Source organism: Trachypithecus francoisi, unplaced genomic scaffold (assembly GCF_009764315.1).
Source record: "Trachypithecus francoisi isolate TF-2019V2 unplaced genomic scaffold, Tfra_2.0 Lachesis_group4, whole genome shotgun sequence".
NCBI classification, from domain to species: Eukaryota; Metazoa; Chordata; class Mammalia; order Primates; family Cercopithecidae; genus Trachypithecus; species Trachypithecus francoisi.
In genome coordinates this window covers 115198261-115215188 of record NW_022681469.1, presented here as the reverse complement: position 1 = coordinate 115215188, position 16928 = coordinate 115198261, and the positions used below count along the sequence as shown (strand labels likewise).

The following is a 16928-nucleotide window of genomic DNA, read 5'->3' as shown; positions in this document are numbered from 1 at the left end:
CTGGCCGGGATTCACCATTTATTTTTTTTTTTTGAGACGGAGTCTCGCTCTGTCGCCCAGGCTGGATGGAGTGCAGTGGCCAGATCTCAGCTCACTGCAAGCTCCAAGCTCCACCTCCTGGGTTTACGCCATTCTCCTGCCTCAGCCTCCCGAGTAGCTGGGACTACAGGAGCCCGCCACCTTGCCCGGCTAGTTTTTTGTATTTTTTTTTTAGTAGAGATGGGGTTTCACTGTGTTGGCCAGGATGGTCTCGATCTCCTGACCTCGTGATCCGCCCGTCTCGGCCTCCCAAAGTGCTGGGATTACAGGCTTAAGCCACCGCGCCCGGCCGGGATTCACCGTTTTAAATGCCATTAAGAACATTTGTGGTTCATGGGAGGAGGTCAAAATATCAACAGTAACAAGAGTTAAGTTGATTCTAACCCTCATGGATGACTTTGAGAGGTTTAAGACTTCAGTAGAGGAAGTAACTACAGATATGGTGGAAATAGCAAGAGAACTAGAAGTAGAGACTGAAAATGTGGCTGAATTGCTACAATTTCATGACCTTGAACAAATAAGGAATTACTTCTTATGAATGAGCAAGGAAAGTGGTTTCCTGAAATGGAATCTATTTCTGGTGAAGAGGTTGTGAATATTGTTGAAATGACAACAAATGATTCAGACTATTACCTAAACTTACCTGATTAAGCAGCACGAGGGCTTGAGAGAATTGACTCTTGTTTTGAAAGAATTTCTATTGTGGGTAAAATGTCATCAAACAGCATTTCATGTTACAGAGAAATCTTTTGTAAATGGAAGAGTCAATAGATGCAGCAAACTTCACTGTTGTCTTATTTTAAGAAATTGCCACAGCCACCCTAACCTTCAGCAACCACTACCCTGATCAGTCAGCAGCCATCAACATGGAAGCAAGACCTTCCACCAACAAAAAGATATAACTCGCTAAAGGTTCAGATTGCCATTAGCACTTTTTAGCAATAAAATATTTTTAAATTAAGGAACATACACTGTTTTTTAGACAATAGTCATGCACACTTAACAGACTACAGTGTAAACATAACTTTCATATGCACTGAGAAATAAAAATTTCGATTTTTTGATTGTGTGACTCATTGTACTTCAACATTCACTTTATTGTGGTGGTCTAGAATTGAACCTGCAAGATCTTCGAGGTATGATGCCCATATGTTTCTAACAATTTGGAAAACAAATTTTTTGTTAAGTGCAGTTAATAGAAGTGGAACTAGCAAAAATGAGAACAAAGGGATTAGATCAGTGGTTCTTAACTGGGGCTAATTTTGTTCCCCAAGGGAGATTTAGTAGTGTCTAAAGATTTTTTTAGCTGCCACAACTTGGTGGGTGGGGGGGAGGGGGGCAGGGTACTACTGGTATCTATCTAGTAGATAAAAGGCCAGAGATGCTGCTAAACATCCTACCATGGCAGGACAGCCCCTCAACGTCCATAGTGCCATTGTTGAAAAATCCTGGATCACATGAACAATAGATACTAAAGAAACAGAATTATAAGGAGAAAGGGAACATTCTTTTTTTTTTTTTTTTTTTTTTGAGACGGAGTCTTGCTCTGTCTCCCAGGCTGGAGTACAGTGGCCGGATCTCAGCTCACTGCAAGCTCCGCCTCCCAGGTTCACGCCATTCTCCTGCCTCAGCCTCCCGAGTAGCTGGGACTACCGGCGCCAGCCACCTCGCCCGGCTAGCTTTTTGTATTTTTTAGTAGAGACGGGGTTTCACCGTGTTAGCCAGGATGGTCTCGAACTCCTGACCTCATGATCCGCCCGTCTCGGTCTCCCAAAGTGCTGGGATTACAGGCTTGAGCCACCGCGCCCGGCCAAGGGAACATTCTTTAAGACAACAGACCCCACCTCTTCAATTATGTAAGAATAACGTATCATTTTCGACAGGACATACTGAAGTCATTAGGGCTGAAGTACCTATATGTCCATATTTTACAGTAAAATAGCAAAAGTAGGTGAAGCAAATATGTAAAATATTTGGGAAAGGGAGACTGAGAAAAGGTTACTGGCTTTAGGAATTAGGAAGTCATTGGTTTGGAAAGAACAGTTTCAAAGAAAAATGGGGAAATAGGTAGCAAAAAGGATTCAGTTAGTTGGACATTAAAGAAGTAAGGAAATACTATCCTAAAAGGAAGGATGGAAAAAAGAGTAACTCACAGAGAAGCAGAATGAAATAAAGATTCAAGAGCCTACATATATTTATAAGTGGAGAGAAGAAAAGAGTGGGGAGAAAGAAATTAAGGATAAAATGGGAGAATTATAATGATAATTGATTAAGCTAGAGCCCGGAGAAGCCAAAAAAAGAAAAAAAAGAGAAAGAAAGATTTGCACTAGTATACATAATTTAAAATCCAGGATAGATTAATACACATAAGCTTTTAAGATCAACCTGACAATGAAAAATAACAAAAGAGAATGAGGGAAGTAGAAAGTTTCCTTCTCTAGTGATTTAGAATGGAAGAGATCTTTTGTGAGGGCTGGAGAAACAGCCAAGTGATATGGTCAGACATGGTGAGCCCTGCCAACCTCACAGGAGGGGTCTTAAGACACTAACAGAGAGTGAGGAGAACACATCAGTAGTGTTACTCTTATGATGGACCCAGCTGATTAAAGATTTCATCAGCGTAAAAGATTTTGCTACGGCTTATGCCCTCCAGTGGTCATCCTTAAGTTTAAAAGGAAACAAAACAAGTATCTACTATGTGCCAGCTGAGGAAATTTACTCATCATCTCATTTATTCTTCACAAAAAGGTGAGATTATCCCTTTTTTTTTTTAACGAAAAGAAAACTGAAGAGAGGTTACATAAGGCTATGGAGCTAGTGACTAAATGGAACAGAATTTAAAGCCAGGAGTTCACTGGAAGGCCTGTGCTCTTTCCATTCCTTGAAAATATGGTCTCCCTTGTCAATGGTTGCCTTTTAGTACTCCTGCGATCACTTGCACACTGCATGCACACTTGACAAGTAGGTCAAAAATTCCTTGCATGACAGGCAGGTACAGCACTTAAACACTTCTGACAATGAGTGCTGACAAAGAAAAACTGAGCAAAAGTGGAATTAGAGAGAACTCTAAATTACACATTATTTATTGAGCCCACAATCCAGAAACAAGATGAACATGTAATGACCCCTTACAGGATGGGTCTATGAAACTATTGCCAGACTCTGTTATCCATGATCTTGAAAGACTGCCCAGGGCCTGATAAGGGGGTCTGTGGCAGAAGTGGATGCAAGTTAGGAAAAAGGGAAGGAAGAAGCAGGGAACACTCCTCACCTCTTTGCGTTTCTCCAACAGGCTCTCCAGCCGCTCAGGCGCCCTCTGCCCTGGCCCCTTGTTTCTTTCAGCCTCATACTGACGCTGATTGTTATCTTGGTGCAGACTCAGTTGGAGGGCAACTCTTACCAGGCAGGTCATCAGTTTCATGGCTTTGAGTAAGGAAAAAGAGATAAAGAAATCATTATTTAGGTCAGAGGAGAGAGGATGAGTCGAAGGAAAAAACAGAATGAAAATGAGAAGCCAGAGCAGGGTGATCCTAAAATCCTAAGACTGCCTGTTCTAGAGTGGACTGTTTCCCTCTAACTCTTGTGGTCTTCTTCTAACCATCAGCATACGCCTAGTGGTGAGCTCTGACAAAAATATCAAGCCTGGAAATTGTTGCTGTGATCTACCCCTTCTCAAAATTCCACTAGTGAGAAACTGGATTGAAGTTTAGGATAAAAGAGGAATGGCCTTGAAGTGAAAAGCCAAGATGCAGGTAGGAAATAAGACCCTGAATGGGAGAACAGAGGAAAGTCCTATAAATCCCCGGGAGAATGTCCAGAGTAAAAATGAATGCTCACCAGCCAGGGTGCTAGTGTGACGGAAGGCGCGGACTTGTGAGTCTGAGAGGCCAGTGAGCAGGGAGATGAGGTTGTCCATAGGGAAGCCATCATAGAGGAGGCTGTACTGGCACTGACAGACCAATGTCCTCACAAACTCACAGAAGCTGCCCTGGAACTTCTTCCAGGATGGACCTGGAGCTGTCAGAGGATAGTCCCCCGAGTCCTACAAAAGGATGCATGAAAAGGATGGGAAAGTTATCACAAGGTCCATAAAGTCATACGGGCTTGGATGTCAAAACCCAACAGTCTAGTAAAAATACCTCTGTTATACCTCATTTCCAGGTATTCTCCCCAATCTGAGAGGCATATTCAGATCTCTTTTACCCCCAAGAGACTGAATTCCTCCTTCTAAAAGCTACCCTATTTCACAGAATCAAAAAGAAGGGGATAATAGGCATTGTTTTGAAATAAGAGGAGTAAGAGGATCCTGGTCGTCTTCTTCCACCTCATTAAACTGTTCTGTTAGGTGCTGGATGATCTCTGAGTTGGACATCTTCTTGAACATCTCAGGGGTCACAGTGCCTAAAGAATAAAGGATATGAGGTGCTTACAAGCAAAATAAGAGGATGCTATGATTATTTACAGATATACCTGAAGATAAGCAAGGAAATATTCTGCAAAGAGCTTAGGTGGGGAATCAGAAGACCCCCTGGTCAACAGTCTGCCAACATCCAACGCTGTATTTGCTATAAGGCAATCTCTCTAAAAACCCAAAGGAAGGGAGCCACAGGTTATGCTGTAGACATGGCCAAATCCAAGAACCACACCTCACACAATCAGGCTGAAAACTGCACAGAAATGGCATCAAGAAACCCCAATCACAAACATACAAATCTCTTAAGGGGATGGACCCCAAGTTCCTGAGGAATATGTGCTTTGCCAAGAAGCACAACAAGAAGGGCCTAAAGAAGATGCAGACCGGCTGGGCGCAGTCGGTCATGCCTGTAATCCCAGCACTTTGGGAGGCCAAGGTGGGCGAATCATGAGGTCAGGAATTCGAGACCAGCCTGGCCAACATGGTGAAACCCCATCTCTACTAAAGATGCAAAAAATGAGCTGGGCATAGTGGTGGGCACTCGGGAGGCTGAGGCAGGAGAATCACTTGAACCCAGTAGGCGGAGGTTGCAGTGAGCTGAGATTGCACTACTGCACTCCAGCCTGCCAACAGAGTGAGACTCTGTCTCAAAAAAAAAAAAAAAAAGATGGGCCGGGCGCGGTGGCTCACGCCTGTAATCTCAGCACTTTGGGAGGCCGAGATGGGCGGATCACGAGGTCAGGAGATCGAGACCATCCTGACTAACACGGTGAAACCCTGTCTCTACTAAAAATACAAAAATTAGCCGGGCGTGGTGGCGGGTGCCTGTAGTCCCAGCTACACAGGAGGCTGAGGCAGGAGAATGGCGTGAACCCGGAAGGCGGAGCTTGCAGTGAGTGGCGATCGCGCCACTGCACTCCAGCCTGGGTGACAGAGCGAGACTCCGTCTCAAAAAAAAAAAAAAAAAAAAATGGTGATGCAGGGCAACAATGCCAGGGCCACAAGTGCACATGCCGAGGCTATCAAGCCTCTCGTAAAGCCCAAGGAAGTTAAGCCCACTTGCCTACACTGCCCACCCCAAGCTTGAGAAGCATGCTTATGCCCACAATCCCAAGGGGCTCAGGGTATGCCAGCCAAAGGCCAAGGATCAAATGAAGGCCCAGGCTGCAGCTCCAGCTTCAGTTCCAGCTCAGGCTCCCAAAGGTGCCCCAAGCTGTACAAAGGCTTCAGAGTACAGATCTCCGTCTCCAATGTGAGGACAGAAGCACTGGTGTCCTCCTGCACTATTTGTACAAATAAACCTGAGGCAGGATTTTTTTTTTTTTTTTTTTTTTTTTTGAGACGGAGTCTTGCTCTGTCGCCCGAGCTGGAGTGCAGTGGCCGGATCTCAGCTCACTGCAAGCTCCGCCTCCCGGGTTCACGCCATTCTCCTGCCTCAGCCTCCCGAGTAGCTGGGACTACAGGCGCCCGCCACCTCGCCCGGCTAGTTTTTTGTATTTTTAGTAGAGAGGGGGTTTCACCGAGTTAGCCAGGATGGTCTCGATCTCCTGACCTCGTGATCCGCCCGTCTCGGTCTCCCAAAGTGCTGGGATTACAGGCTTGAGCCACCACGCCTGGCCAGGATTTGTTTTTTAAACAAACAAAAAAAAAACTGCACTCCAGCCTGGGTGACAGAGAGAGACTCCGTCTCAAAAAAAAAAAAAAGGAATCAAGCAGTGAAAAACTGTGCCAAAAACAACAACAACAACAAAACAAAAAAACAGGCTGGATGCGATGGCTCGCGCCTGTAATCCCAACACTTTGGGAGGCTGAGGCAGGTGGATCACCTGAGGTCAGGAGTTCAAGACCAGCCTGGTGAAACCCCGTCTCTACTAAAAATACAATCATTAGCCGCGTTTGGTGGCACACGCCTGTAATCCCAGCTACTTGGGAGGCTGAAGCACAAGAATCGCTTAAACCCAGGATGTAGAGGTTGCAGTGAGCCAAGGTTGTGCCACTGCACTCCAGTCTGGGCAACAGAGTGAGACTCTGTCTCAAAAAAAACACAAAAACCAAAAAACAAACAAACAAACAAAAAACAGACAGAGCAATAAAACTAAGCCAGGTGCTGATTTCTTATATAATACAACCTGACTGAGACCATCTGTCTCAATAAATTAAGCCATGACAATAAGAGTTCTGGGGGTACCACAGCTACAGAGGAGAAATATGGGCAAAGTAGCTGGGAAATAAAGAGTAAGAAAATAACAGATTATTGCACCTAGAAAGACTAAAGGGTGTCTTCAAATTTGTGCCATAACATAAGCATGATTACTTGTTTTTCCCAAAGTGTCTTGCCTCTAAACCAACATGGTTCCCTACTGGATCACTTCCCGTATTTATCAATAAAAAAATTTAGTTAAATAAGTGAAACTTTTCTCTTTTTTTTTGAAGACAGTCTGGCTCTGTCGCCAGGCTAGAGTGCAGTGGTGCTATCCCAGCTCACTATAACCTCCACCTCCTGGGTTCAAGCAATTCTACAGGCATGAGCCACCATACCCAGATAATTTTTTGTGTTTTAGTAGGGTTTCACCATGTTGCCCAGGCTGGTCTTAAACTCCTGACCTCAAGTGATTCACCCACCTCAGCTTCCCAAAGTGCTGGGATTACAGGTGTGAGTCACAGTGCCCAGCCTAAATAAGTAAAATTTTTCTAATGCTTTACCATCTTCCTTTATTTAGGAAATGTCTAATCCTACTTATCTAAATGGAGAAAGAATTTCGTGATATAGGAACAAAAGGCTGGGAATTAGAAAGGGGGAGTAGTTTCCTCACCTTTACATCCGCAAGATCGGATGAAAAAGTTAACAAGCTCCAGAAATCCTGCATCGTGGTCCTGCTTGTAGCTATCCAGCCACTCATCTACCAAAGACTAGGAAAAAAAAATGTAGATGACTTCTATTTCTGGCAATATGACAGAAGAGAAATCCCATATGATCTTCCCAGTTGAACCATCTAAACTTCTGTAAAACATTTAAAACATCTTTCACAATGTACTGGTGAACTAGAATGAAAGGTAAAATTTCATACAGGTCAAAAATGAGGTCTAAGTAGCAACCCCGGGAGGTAAGCAAACTGACTTTTGCCCTAAAGGTTTCATTAATCCCTGGGGACCCTGACTTTGTATCCAGATGGCTGCACGGAATGCAAAGCACAGGAGATAGAGCCTAAGCTTTTTCCAAGATGAGTAGTCAAAGAGGAGGCACCTAAATAAAGCTGGGTCCTGCACAAAGTCACATTCTCAAGGAAGTGAGACTGAACACTAAACCTACAGGGCAGATAGGGACAGCAAGAAAACTAGTTTGTTATGACCTGAGGGTGCAGTGGAGGGAAAAAAAATTCTCCTTGAGAATTCATAACCATAGTGAGCCCTCAGATCTGGATTTGCAGTCAAGATTCACATCACATAGATGATCAGAATAATCTTTTTTTTTTCCTTTTTTTTGGGGGGGACAGAGTCTCACTCTGTAGCCCAAACTGGAGTGCAATGGCGTGATCTCAGCTCACTATAACCTCCAGCTCCCAAGTTCAAGCAATCTCCTGCTTCAGCCTCCCAAGTAGCTGGGATTACAGGTGTGTGCCACCATGCCTGGCTAATGGCTAATTTTTCTATTTTTAGTAGAGACAGGGTTTCACCATATTGGCCAGGCTGGTCTCGAACTCCTGACTTCAAGTAAGGTCCACCTTAGCGTCCCAAAATGCTGGGATTACAGGCATGAGCCACCACACTCAGCCCAGAATAATCATTCAGATAATTAAAAGTGATTCAGGCTGGGAGCAGTAACCCAAGTAAAGTAAAACTCATGTTGCCCAGGCTGGTCTACCAAAAACAGAATAATTAGTCAGGAATGGTGGCACATGCCTATAGTCCCAGCTATGAGAGAGGCTGAGGTGGGAGGATCACCACCTCGCCACTGTGGGAGGTCAAACCAGCAGGGAGCTGTGATAGCACTACTAAACTCCAGCCTAGAAAGAATGAAACCCTGTCTCAAAAAAAAAAAAGGCCGGGCGCGGTGGCTCAAGCCTGTAATCCCAGCACTTTGGGAGGCCGAGATGGGCGGATCACGAGGTCAGGAGATCGAGACCATCCTGGCCAAAATGGTGAAACCCTGTCTCTACTAACAAAATACAAAACCTAGCCGGGTGAGGTGGCGGGCGCCTGTAGTCCCAGCTACCCGGGAGGCTGAGGCAGGAGAATGGCGTGAACCCGGGAGGCGGAGCTTGCAGTGAGCTGAGATCCGGCCACTGCACTCCAGCCTGGGCGACAGAGCGAGACTCCGTCTCAAAAAAAAAAAAAAAAAAAAAAAAGTGATTCAGGAGTGTCCCCAGGCAACTGTCAAAGCAAAAGCAGGATCCTCTCTTAAAAACCCACCTTTGGCCAGGGGTGTTGGCTCATGCCTGTAATCCCAGCACTTTGGGAGGCCGAGGCAGGCATATCATAAGGTCAGGAGATCAATACCATCCTGGCTAACACGGTGAAACCCCGTCTCTACTTAAAAAAAAAAAAAAATACAAAAAATTTAGCCAAGTGTGGTAGCAGGCACCTGCAGTCCCAGCTACTCAGGAGGCTGAGGCAGGAGAATGGCGTGAACCCGGGAAGCGGAGCTTGCAGTGAGTGGAGATAGAGCCACTGCACTCCAGCCTAGGCGACAGTGTGAGACTCCATCTCAAGGGAAAAAAAAAACAACCCACCTTTACCTAGGCCCCCAAAGAATTCCAACACATAAGAACTCTAGGGAAAATGAGTGGCTCACAATAAAACCTAGTAAAACATACAAAGAAACAAGGCACTGACAGAATTATATTCACAAAGACTTTAGATAATAATCTACCATAGATTACAAAATGACTACGTGTAATAAAATTTTAAAAATAATAGAGGGGGAGAATGGGCTAAAATAAAAGAAATAAAAGGCCAGGCGCGGTGACTCACACCCGTAATCCCAGCACTTTGGAAGGCCAAGGCAGGCGGATCATGAGGTCAAGAGATCGAGACCATCCTGGCCAACATGGTGAAACCCCATCTCTGCTAAAAATACAAAAATTAGTTGGGCGAGGTGGCATGCACCTGTAATCCCAGCTACTAGGGAGGCTGAGGCAGGAGAATCGCATGAACCCCGGAGGCAGAGGTTGCAGTGAGCTAAGATTGCGTCACTGCACTCCTGGCGACAGAGCAAGACTCTGTCTCAAAAAAAAAATTAACACACTGTACAACTGCATGTAAGATGGAAAAGACAACTGGAATTAAAATGTGCTCAGGTCCTTGTAGAAGATAAGAAATCCAAAGGAAAGCAAGCAAAGGGAGAAAAAGAAACAGAAAAGATAAAATGAAAGTACCAACTCAATACTAGGCCATAAGGCTAAGTCTCCATAAATTTTTCTTTTCTTTTCTTTTTTTTGAGACAGAGTCTCACTCTGTCACCCAGGCTGGAGTGCCATGGCACAATCTCAGCTCACTGCAACCTCTGCCTCCTGGGTTCAAGCAATTCTCACGCCTCAGCCTCCCAAGCGGCTGGGATTATAGACAAACGCCACCACACACAGCTAATTTTTGTATTTTTAGTAGAGACAGGGTTTCACCACGTTGGCCAGGCTGGTCTCGAACTACTGGCCTCAAGTGATCTGCCTGCCTCAGCCTCCCCAAGTGCTGGGATTACAGGTGTGAGCCACTGTGCCCAGCCCCTACATAAATTTCAAACACTACATTCCCTGACTACAATACAATAAAGTTAGAAATCAAATAACAAAAATATAACTAGCAAAATTCTGTATGTTTGAAAATTTTAAATATTTTTCCAGAAACTATAAAACTACACATTAATGTGGATAAATCTCAAACAATGTTAACTGAAATAATTAAATCACAGAAGGCTGAATAATGGATTCATTTACATAATTAAAGTACACATTCATAGTGGTTAACACTACAATGAAAGATGAGAAAGATTAACACAAAATTCACTCTAGTGTCTACCGACTGGTAATAAGGGGACTGTGAGGTAGGGTAGAAAGAAGGTACACAAAGGATCTCTACAGCACTATTAAGGTTTCAATTATTGAGCTGGGGCTAGAGATCTGGGTGATCATTTTTATTTTTTAAACTACATATAAGCTTTGTACACTTTTGGCTATTAGAACTTCAATAAAATTATAAAAAAAGAAAGAGAGAGGAAAAAATAAGTACAATTGTCAAGATGGAGCTAAAAAATAACATGGGTGAACAAGGTGCCACCCACATTCAAACTTCCTTCCTATGTCATGCAATGCCTCTCCTCATCTGCTCCATCAATCAAAAAAGGCATAATCACTCCTGTGATACCTTTAAGAAAAGAACATGCTCTCTCAAAGCTGGGTGCAGTGGCTCATGCCTGTAATCCCAGCACTTTGGGAGGCCGAGGTGGGCGTATCACCTGAGGTCAGGAGTTCAAGAGCAGCCTGGCCAACATGGCGAAACCCCGTCTCTACTAAAAACACAAAAATTAGCTGGGCGTGGTGGCATGCACCTGTAATCCCAGCTACTTGGGAACCTGAGGCATGAGAATCGCTTGAACCCAGTGAGTGGAGACTGTGCCACTGCACTCCAGCCTGGGTGATGGAAAGCGATTGTGTCTCAAAAAAAAAAAAAAAGAAAAGAACACGTTCTCTCATTCAAGGTTACCTTTCTATCACTCCAAGGATTCACCCCATAATCTTATCTTTTTTGATATGTTATACTCACTAAAATGTTCATATCAAATCAAGTTTGTAGACACTTGTCCTTACCACCTTACAAAAAGTGAGATGGTATCAACAGAAGTAAGACACTGCTTTACCTGCATGTCACTTTTGGCGGCTTTCACAGCACTGAAAAGATCATTGGCTGGTGTCTCTGACTGTTTCCGGTTATGACCATGTACCACTCGGGACCCTTTCTTTGGATGTTTTGCCACCTGATATGTATAAAGAGATCAGAAATATAAAAAAAGGTAAAAGTGATATTAACACTTGGTTTCATCATTATCATACAAGTAGGCTTAAGCTGCCAATTCCACAGCAGAATCTGAGTTAGACTCAGTCCTGAAATAGTTGATTTTTTTTTTTTTTTTTTTTTTTTTTTTTTTTTTTGAGACGGAGTCTCGCTCTGTCGCCCGGCCTGGAGTGCAGTGGCCGGATCTCAGCTCACTGCAAGCTCCGCCTCCCGGGTTTACGCCATTCTCCTGCCTCAGCCTCCCGAGTAGCTGGGACTACAGGCGCCAGCCACCTCGCCCGGCTAGCTTTTTTGTATTTTTTAGTAGAGACGGGGTTTCACCGTGTTAGCCAGGATGGTCTCGAACTCCTGACCTCGTGATTCGCCCGTCTCGGCCTCCCAAAAGTGCTGGGATTACAGGCTTGAGCCACCGCACCCGGCCTTGATTTTTATACTATTATGAAATTTATTAACTTTTTTCCCTAGGAGAAAAAAAAAAAAGTTCTTGAGTCCCTTTCCCGTATCTCTACATCCTAACATCCTTTTCTCTTATTATCTTCGAAATTTCTCTTCTTCCTATTTCCGTCCCTTAATCTTGTCTTTTTATGAACCATATCACCTGAACCTCTTTTAGGCTTTTTTTTTTTGAGACAAAGTCTTGCTCTGTCGCCCAGGCTGGAGTGCAGTGGCAGGATCTCAGCACACTGCAAGCTCCGCCCTCTGGCTTCATTCTCCTGCCTCAGCCTCCAGAGTAGCTGGGTTGCTTCCCCCACAAGATTCAAAAACAAAAGAAAAATGGCTGACTCACCGGCGTTGTTTTCGGTGGTCGTTTTGCTGCTCTCTTCTTCACACTGCGATTCAAGCTATCTTCAAAGTCACTGCCTTCATCAGCTAACAAAGAGTCACTATTCCTGTGAGAAAGTATGGTTCTCTTTAAATACAACCATCCTATTCCCTCCATATAAAAGGCTAATGAATTATAGTTTCTCTTGTCTCTCACCGCACCCCATCTCCATGAGAAAAACATATTCGGATTTTAAGAAAAAATGAGCTTCTTATTAGTAGGAAGTTGGGACAAAATCTTTTGTGTTTTTTTTTGAGACGGAGTTTCACTCTTGTCACCCAGGCTAGAGTGCAATGGCGTGACCTCGGCTCACTGCAACCTCCACCTCCCAGGTTCAAGCGATTCTCCTACCTCAGCCTCTGAGTAGCTGGGATTACAGGTGTTTCATGTTGGCCAGGCTGGTCTCAAACTCCTGACCTCAGGTGATCCACCCACCTCAGCCTCCCAGGCTTGAGACACCACACCCGGCTGAGACAAAGTCTTAAAGGAAAACTTTCATGTGAAAGCAATGGAGACGAAGAATGAGGAAATGAGGCAGGGGAAGGACAACCCTTCCTAGTATTCTCTCCGAATAAGAGAATCAAATGATACTCACTTAGCAGGTAGAGATCACTGCTCTTCGTAGAGAAAAATAATCATGGCTCAGGAAGTCATCTATCACTCAACCATAAATGGAAGAGTAATATGTACCTAAATTTCACCCCCTTGAAACATAAACCACATGTCTTATCAATTCAAGTTTATAACATTGATATAATCTGGTCCCCCACAGTAGCACTGACAGAAACAGAAATGATTCAGAGAAAGCCAATTAAAACAGCCAGGGGATAAAGCAGATCTATATGAAATTAGCTTTTTTCCTTCTGGAAACATAAAAAACCAAGATATATTATTATAACCTACACAGAATAAACTCACATATGGTAATAAATAAAGATACACAGACCTGTTTACAAAATCCTCAAGTAGGAGAACTAGGGGACACCGGCTAAAAAGTATATACAATTTGCCAGGCAACAAATAAAGAACTCTTTACTCCCCATCTGCCACCTCTCAGCCCCCACCAGGGGTTGTACATGCTGAACATAGAAATGTGTTTAAGAGAGGTTTAGATAAGATGGATAATGGATTAAAAATAGGATGTGCTTGAACCCGGGAGGCAGAGGTTGCAGTGAGCCGAGATCACGCCACTGCACTCCAGCCTGGGCAACAGGGCAAGACTCCGTCTCAAAAAAAAAAAAAAAAGAAAGAAAAACAGGATGTACTACTATTTTGATGTCTACAACACCTAAGACCGCCAACACCTAGAGCTGGAGGGAGGGTGTCACTGTGCTGAACGAGTATAGCACTTCTGGTGTTTTCACACAGTCCCACGCATATTATCAATGTGGGGAAACAAGAGGCGGAAGGCTGCGACAGACACAGGAAGTGGCCACACAATGCAACATCTACTTACCCCTCTGATGTATGGTTTGAGTCCCTGTCATCAAAGGGTAGACTGGCAGAGGAACTAGAAGATGCAGACAAGGCCCTCTTAGCACCTCCCGCAGCTCTTTGCAGTGGGGAGGACATGCTTGGAGAGGAGGAGCTACGGCGCCAGGACGATGAGGACTGCAGGGTAGGTATGGCGATCCAGCTGGAGAAAGAAAGAAATACAAGAAAGGGCTCCTATCACAGCACTTCTCCATCCCCGGCCCTGACCAGTCCCTTTCTTTCCAAGGGAATAGTTCTAGAACTCTGGGGTCGGGTGAGGGGGACCAAAAACTAAGACAAAGGCTGGGCACCATGGCTCATGCCTATAATCCCAGCACTTTGGGAGGCCAAGGTAGGAGGATGGCTTGAGCCCAGGAGTTCAAGACCAGCCTGGGCAATACAGCAAGACCCCATTTCTACAAATAATAATAATAATAATAATAGGTGTGGTAGCACATGCCTGTATTCAGCTATTCAGGAGGCTGAGGTGGGAGGACTGCTTGAGTCCAGGAGTTCAAGGCTACAGTGAGCTATGATCGCACCACTGTACTCCAGCCTGGGTGACAGAGCAAGACCCTGTCCCAAAAAAAAAGAAGAAAAAAAGTAATAATAAATAAGAAAAATGGCTGGGCATGGTGACTCATGCCTGTAACTCCAGCACTTTGGGAGACCGAGGCAGGCAGATCACCTGAGGTCGGGGGTTCGAGACCAGCCTGACCGATATGGAGAAACCCTGTCTCTACTAAAAATACAAAATTAGCCAGGTGTGATGGCATATGCCTGTAATCCCAGCTACTCGGGAGGCTGAGGCAGGAGAATCGCTTGAACATGGAAGGCAAAAGTTGCAGTGAGCTGAGATTGTGCCATTGCACTCTAGCCTGGGCAACAAGAGCTAAACTCCATCTCAGAATAAATAAATAAGACAGAGCTGACCTAAGGCATCAAGGGATTAAGGACAACACCTCCCCAGAAACTGGCCAGCAGGTTTGGAGTTGCTCTCCAACAGCTGAGGAAGTCACACACCAGGGCAGCTTCAGACACATCTCTCTAGAGGCTGTGGAAGTGCAAACTGCCTGTTGCAAGTAAATTTAACTCATAGGTTTTTTCTTTAAAAAGAAAAAAGAAAAAAAAAGCACGCTGGGTGCAGCAGATCATACCTGTAATCCCAGACCTTTAGGCAGCTGAGGCGGGAGGACTGCTTGAGCCCAGTAGTTCAAGACCAGCCTGGGCAACATAGCAAGACCCCATCTCTACAAAAAATAAGCAAAAACTAGCTATGTGTGGTGGCGCACACCTGTGGTCCCAGCTACTCATGAGGCTGAGGTAGGAGGACTGCTTGAGCCCAGCAGTTTGAGACGACTTGGCAACATGAGATGCGTCCAAAAAAAAAAAAAAAAATCCGAGCAAAGCACACACCAGGGCAGCTTCAGACACAGCCCTCTCTAGAAGCTTCAGAAGTGTAAACTGCCTGCTGCAAGGGAATTTAACTCATAGGTTTAAAAAAAAAAGGCAAGGCGCCCACGGTGGCTCAAACCTGGAATCCTAGCACTTTGAGCGGCTGAAGCAGGAGGACTGCCTGAAATACAAGAAATACAAGAAAGGGCTTCTATCACAGCACTTCTCCATCCCCGGCCCTGACCAGTCCCTTTCTTTCCAAGGGAATAGTTCTAGAACCCCAACAGTTCGAAATCAGCCTGGACAACATAGCAAGACCCTGTCTCTATGAAACAAAACAAAACAACTAGCCAGGCGTGGTGGTGCACCTGTAGTCCCAGCTACTGCGGAGAATGAGGCGGGATGATCACCTGAGCCCAGGAGGTCGAGGCTGCAGTGAGCTATGACTGCACCATGCACTCCAGCCTGGGCAACAGAGCAAGACTGTCTCAAAAAATAGTAATGACAAATAAATAAGACAAAGAAAGCACCAAGGGATTAGACACCAAGGCCCCAGAAACTCGGCAGTGAGTTTGGAATTGCTCTCCAAAAGCTGAGGCGTGGTGCAAGGTGGCTCCCGCCTATAATCCCAGTACTTTGGGAGGACGAAGCGGGAGCATCGCTTGGGCCCAGGAGTTCAAGACCAGCCTGAGCCACATAGCAAGGCCCTGTCTCTAAAAAAAAAAAAAAAAAAAAAATTAAATTAAAAAAAAGCCAAGCAGGCGGGCGCGGTGGCTCACGCCTGTAATCCCAGCACTTTGGGAGGCCGAGGCGGGCGGATCACAAGGTCAGGAGATCGAGACCACAGTGAAACCCCGTCTCTACTAAAAATACAAAAAAAAAAAAAGCCGGGCGCCGTGGCGGGCGCCTGTAGTCCCAGCTACTCGGGAGGCTGAGGCAAGAGAATGGCGTGAACCCGGGAGGCGGAGCTTGCAGTGAGCCGAGATAGCGCCACCGCACTCCAGCCTGGCGGACAGAGCGAGACTCCGTCTCAAAAAAAAAAAAGAAAAAAAAAAGCCAAGCAAGGCAAACAGAAAGGCAGCTTCAGACACACCCCTCTCTGGAGGCTTCGGAAGTATAAACTGCCTGCTGCAAGGGAACTTACGGGTTCTTAGAAATGAAATAAAAAATTAAACCAATAAATAAGAAAAAAATACAGAAAGACCCCAGGCTTACGTTTCTAGAGGACTAGCACCTGATTCCACCTGGAATGGAACGGGAGGCTCTTAAGGATTTGGGGGTGGAAGCGCCATGAGAGTAGAGCTGGAAAAGCAAAAGGAGTAAAGGCAGGCGTGCATTTCCCATTTTTCCAGAAGGTAAAAATATCTACGACTGCCCCTGGGGTAACCGGCTTCGGGATGAGGAGCCTTCCAAGCGCTTAGGAGAGTGGACTCTCAGTCTCTGGAGGCCTGGGAAGAGGATTCTCGGGCTCTGTGGCAGAGGCCATTGGGGGCACGGCCCAGGGAGGCTCCTAGTATCAGGGCCGGGAGGGTCGCGAGACGGTGTGTTCTTGTGTCAAGGAGAAACCTCACTGTCAGAGCCTGGAAGAGTGACTTCTGGCGAAGCAGGGTTCAGGGAAGGCCCCCCACCTCAGGTCCCTCAGGTGTCTCTCGCCACCCCACCTTCCGCACAGGCGCCCGCCGCTGCCCTTCCGGTGGTGAAAGAGTTCAGAAAAGCGCGGGAAGGCACAAAACACGCTGTGCGCAAGCGCAATCCCAACGGCTCGCCCAGGGCCAGTAG

General features: G+C 45.5%; 1 protein-coding gene across 12 annotated transcripts in view; it reads right to left on the bottom strand.

Moving 5' to 3' along the window:
- STAG3 (stromal antigen 3) overlaps positions 1 to 16905 on the bottom strand; it is a 39778-nt gene extending 22873 nt beyond the window's left edge. For 6 of the 12 annotated variants that reach the window (XM_033192056.1, XM_033192049.1, XM_033192053.1 and 3 more), the window contains exons 1-8: positions 16778 to 16905; positions 13738 to 13917; positions 12246 to 12348; positions 11304 to 11420; positions 7267 to 7363; positions 4364 to 4440; positions 3877 to 4081; positions 3311 to 3462 (exon numbers count right to left, since the gene is read on the bottom strand). In XM_033192056.1, coding sequence (XP_033047947.1) covers positions 3311 to 3462; positions 3877 to 4081; positions 4364 to 4440; positions 7267 to 7363; positions 11304 to 11420; positions 12246 to 12348; positions 13738 to 13853 — 867 coding nt within the window. In that variant the 5' untranslated portion in view covers positions 13854 to 13917; positions 16778 to 16905. Of the gene's footprint in view, positions 1 to 3310; positions 3463 to 3876; positions 4082 to 4363; positions 4441 to 7266; positions 7364 to 11303; positions 11421 to 12245; positions 12349 to 12632; positions 12841 to 12876; positions 13145 to 13737; positions 13918 to 16364; positions 16459 to 16777 lie in introns of those variants that run through there. The other 6 variants (XM_033192050.1, XM_033192055.1, XM_033192051.1 and 3 more) reach the window with 5 other exon arrangements.
- Positions 16906 to 16928: the final 23 nt, after the last annotated feature.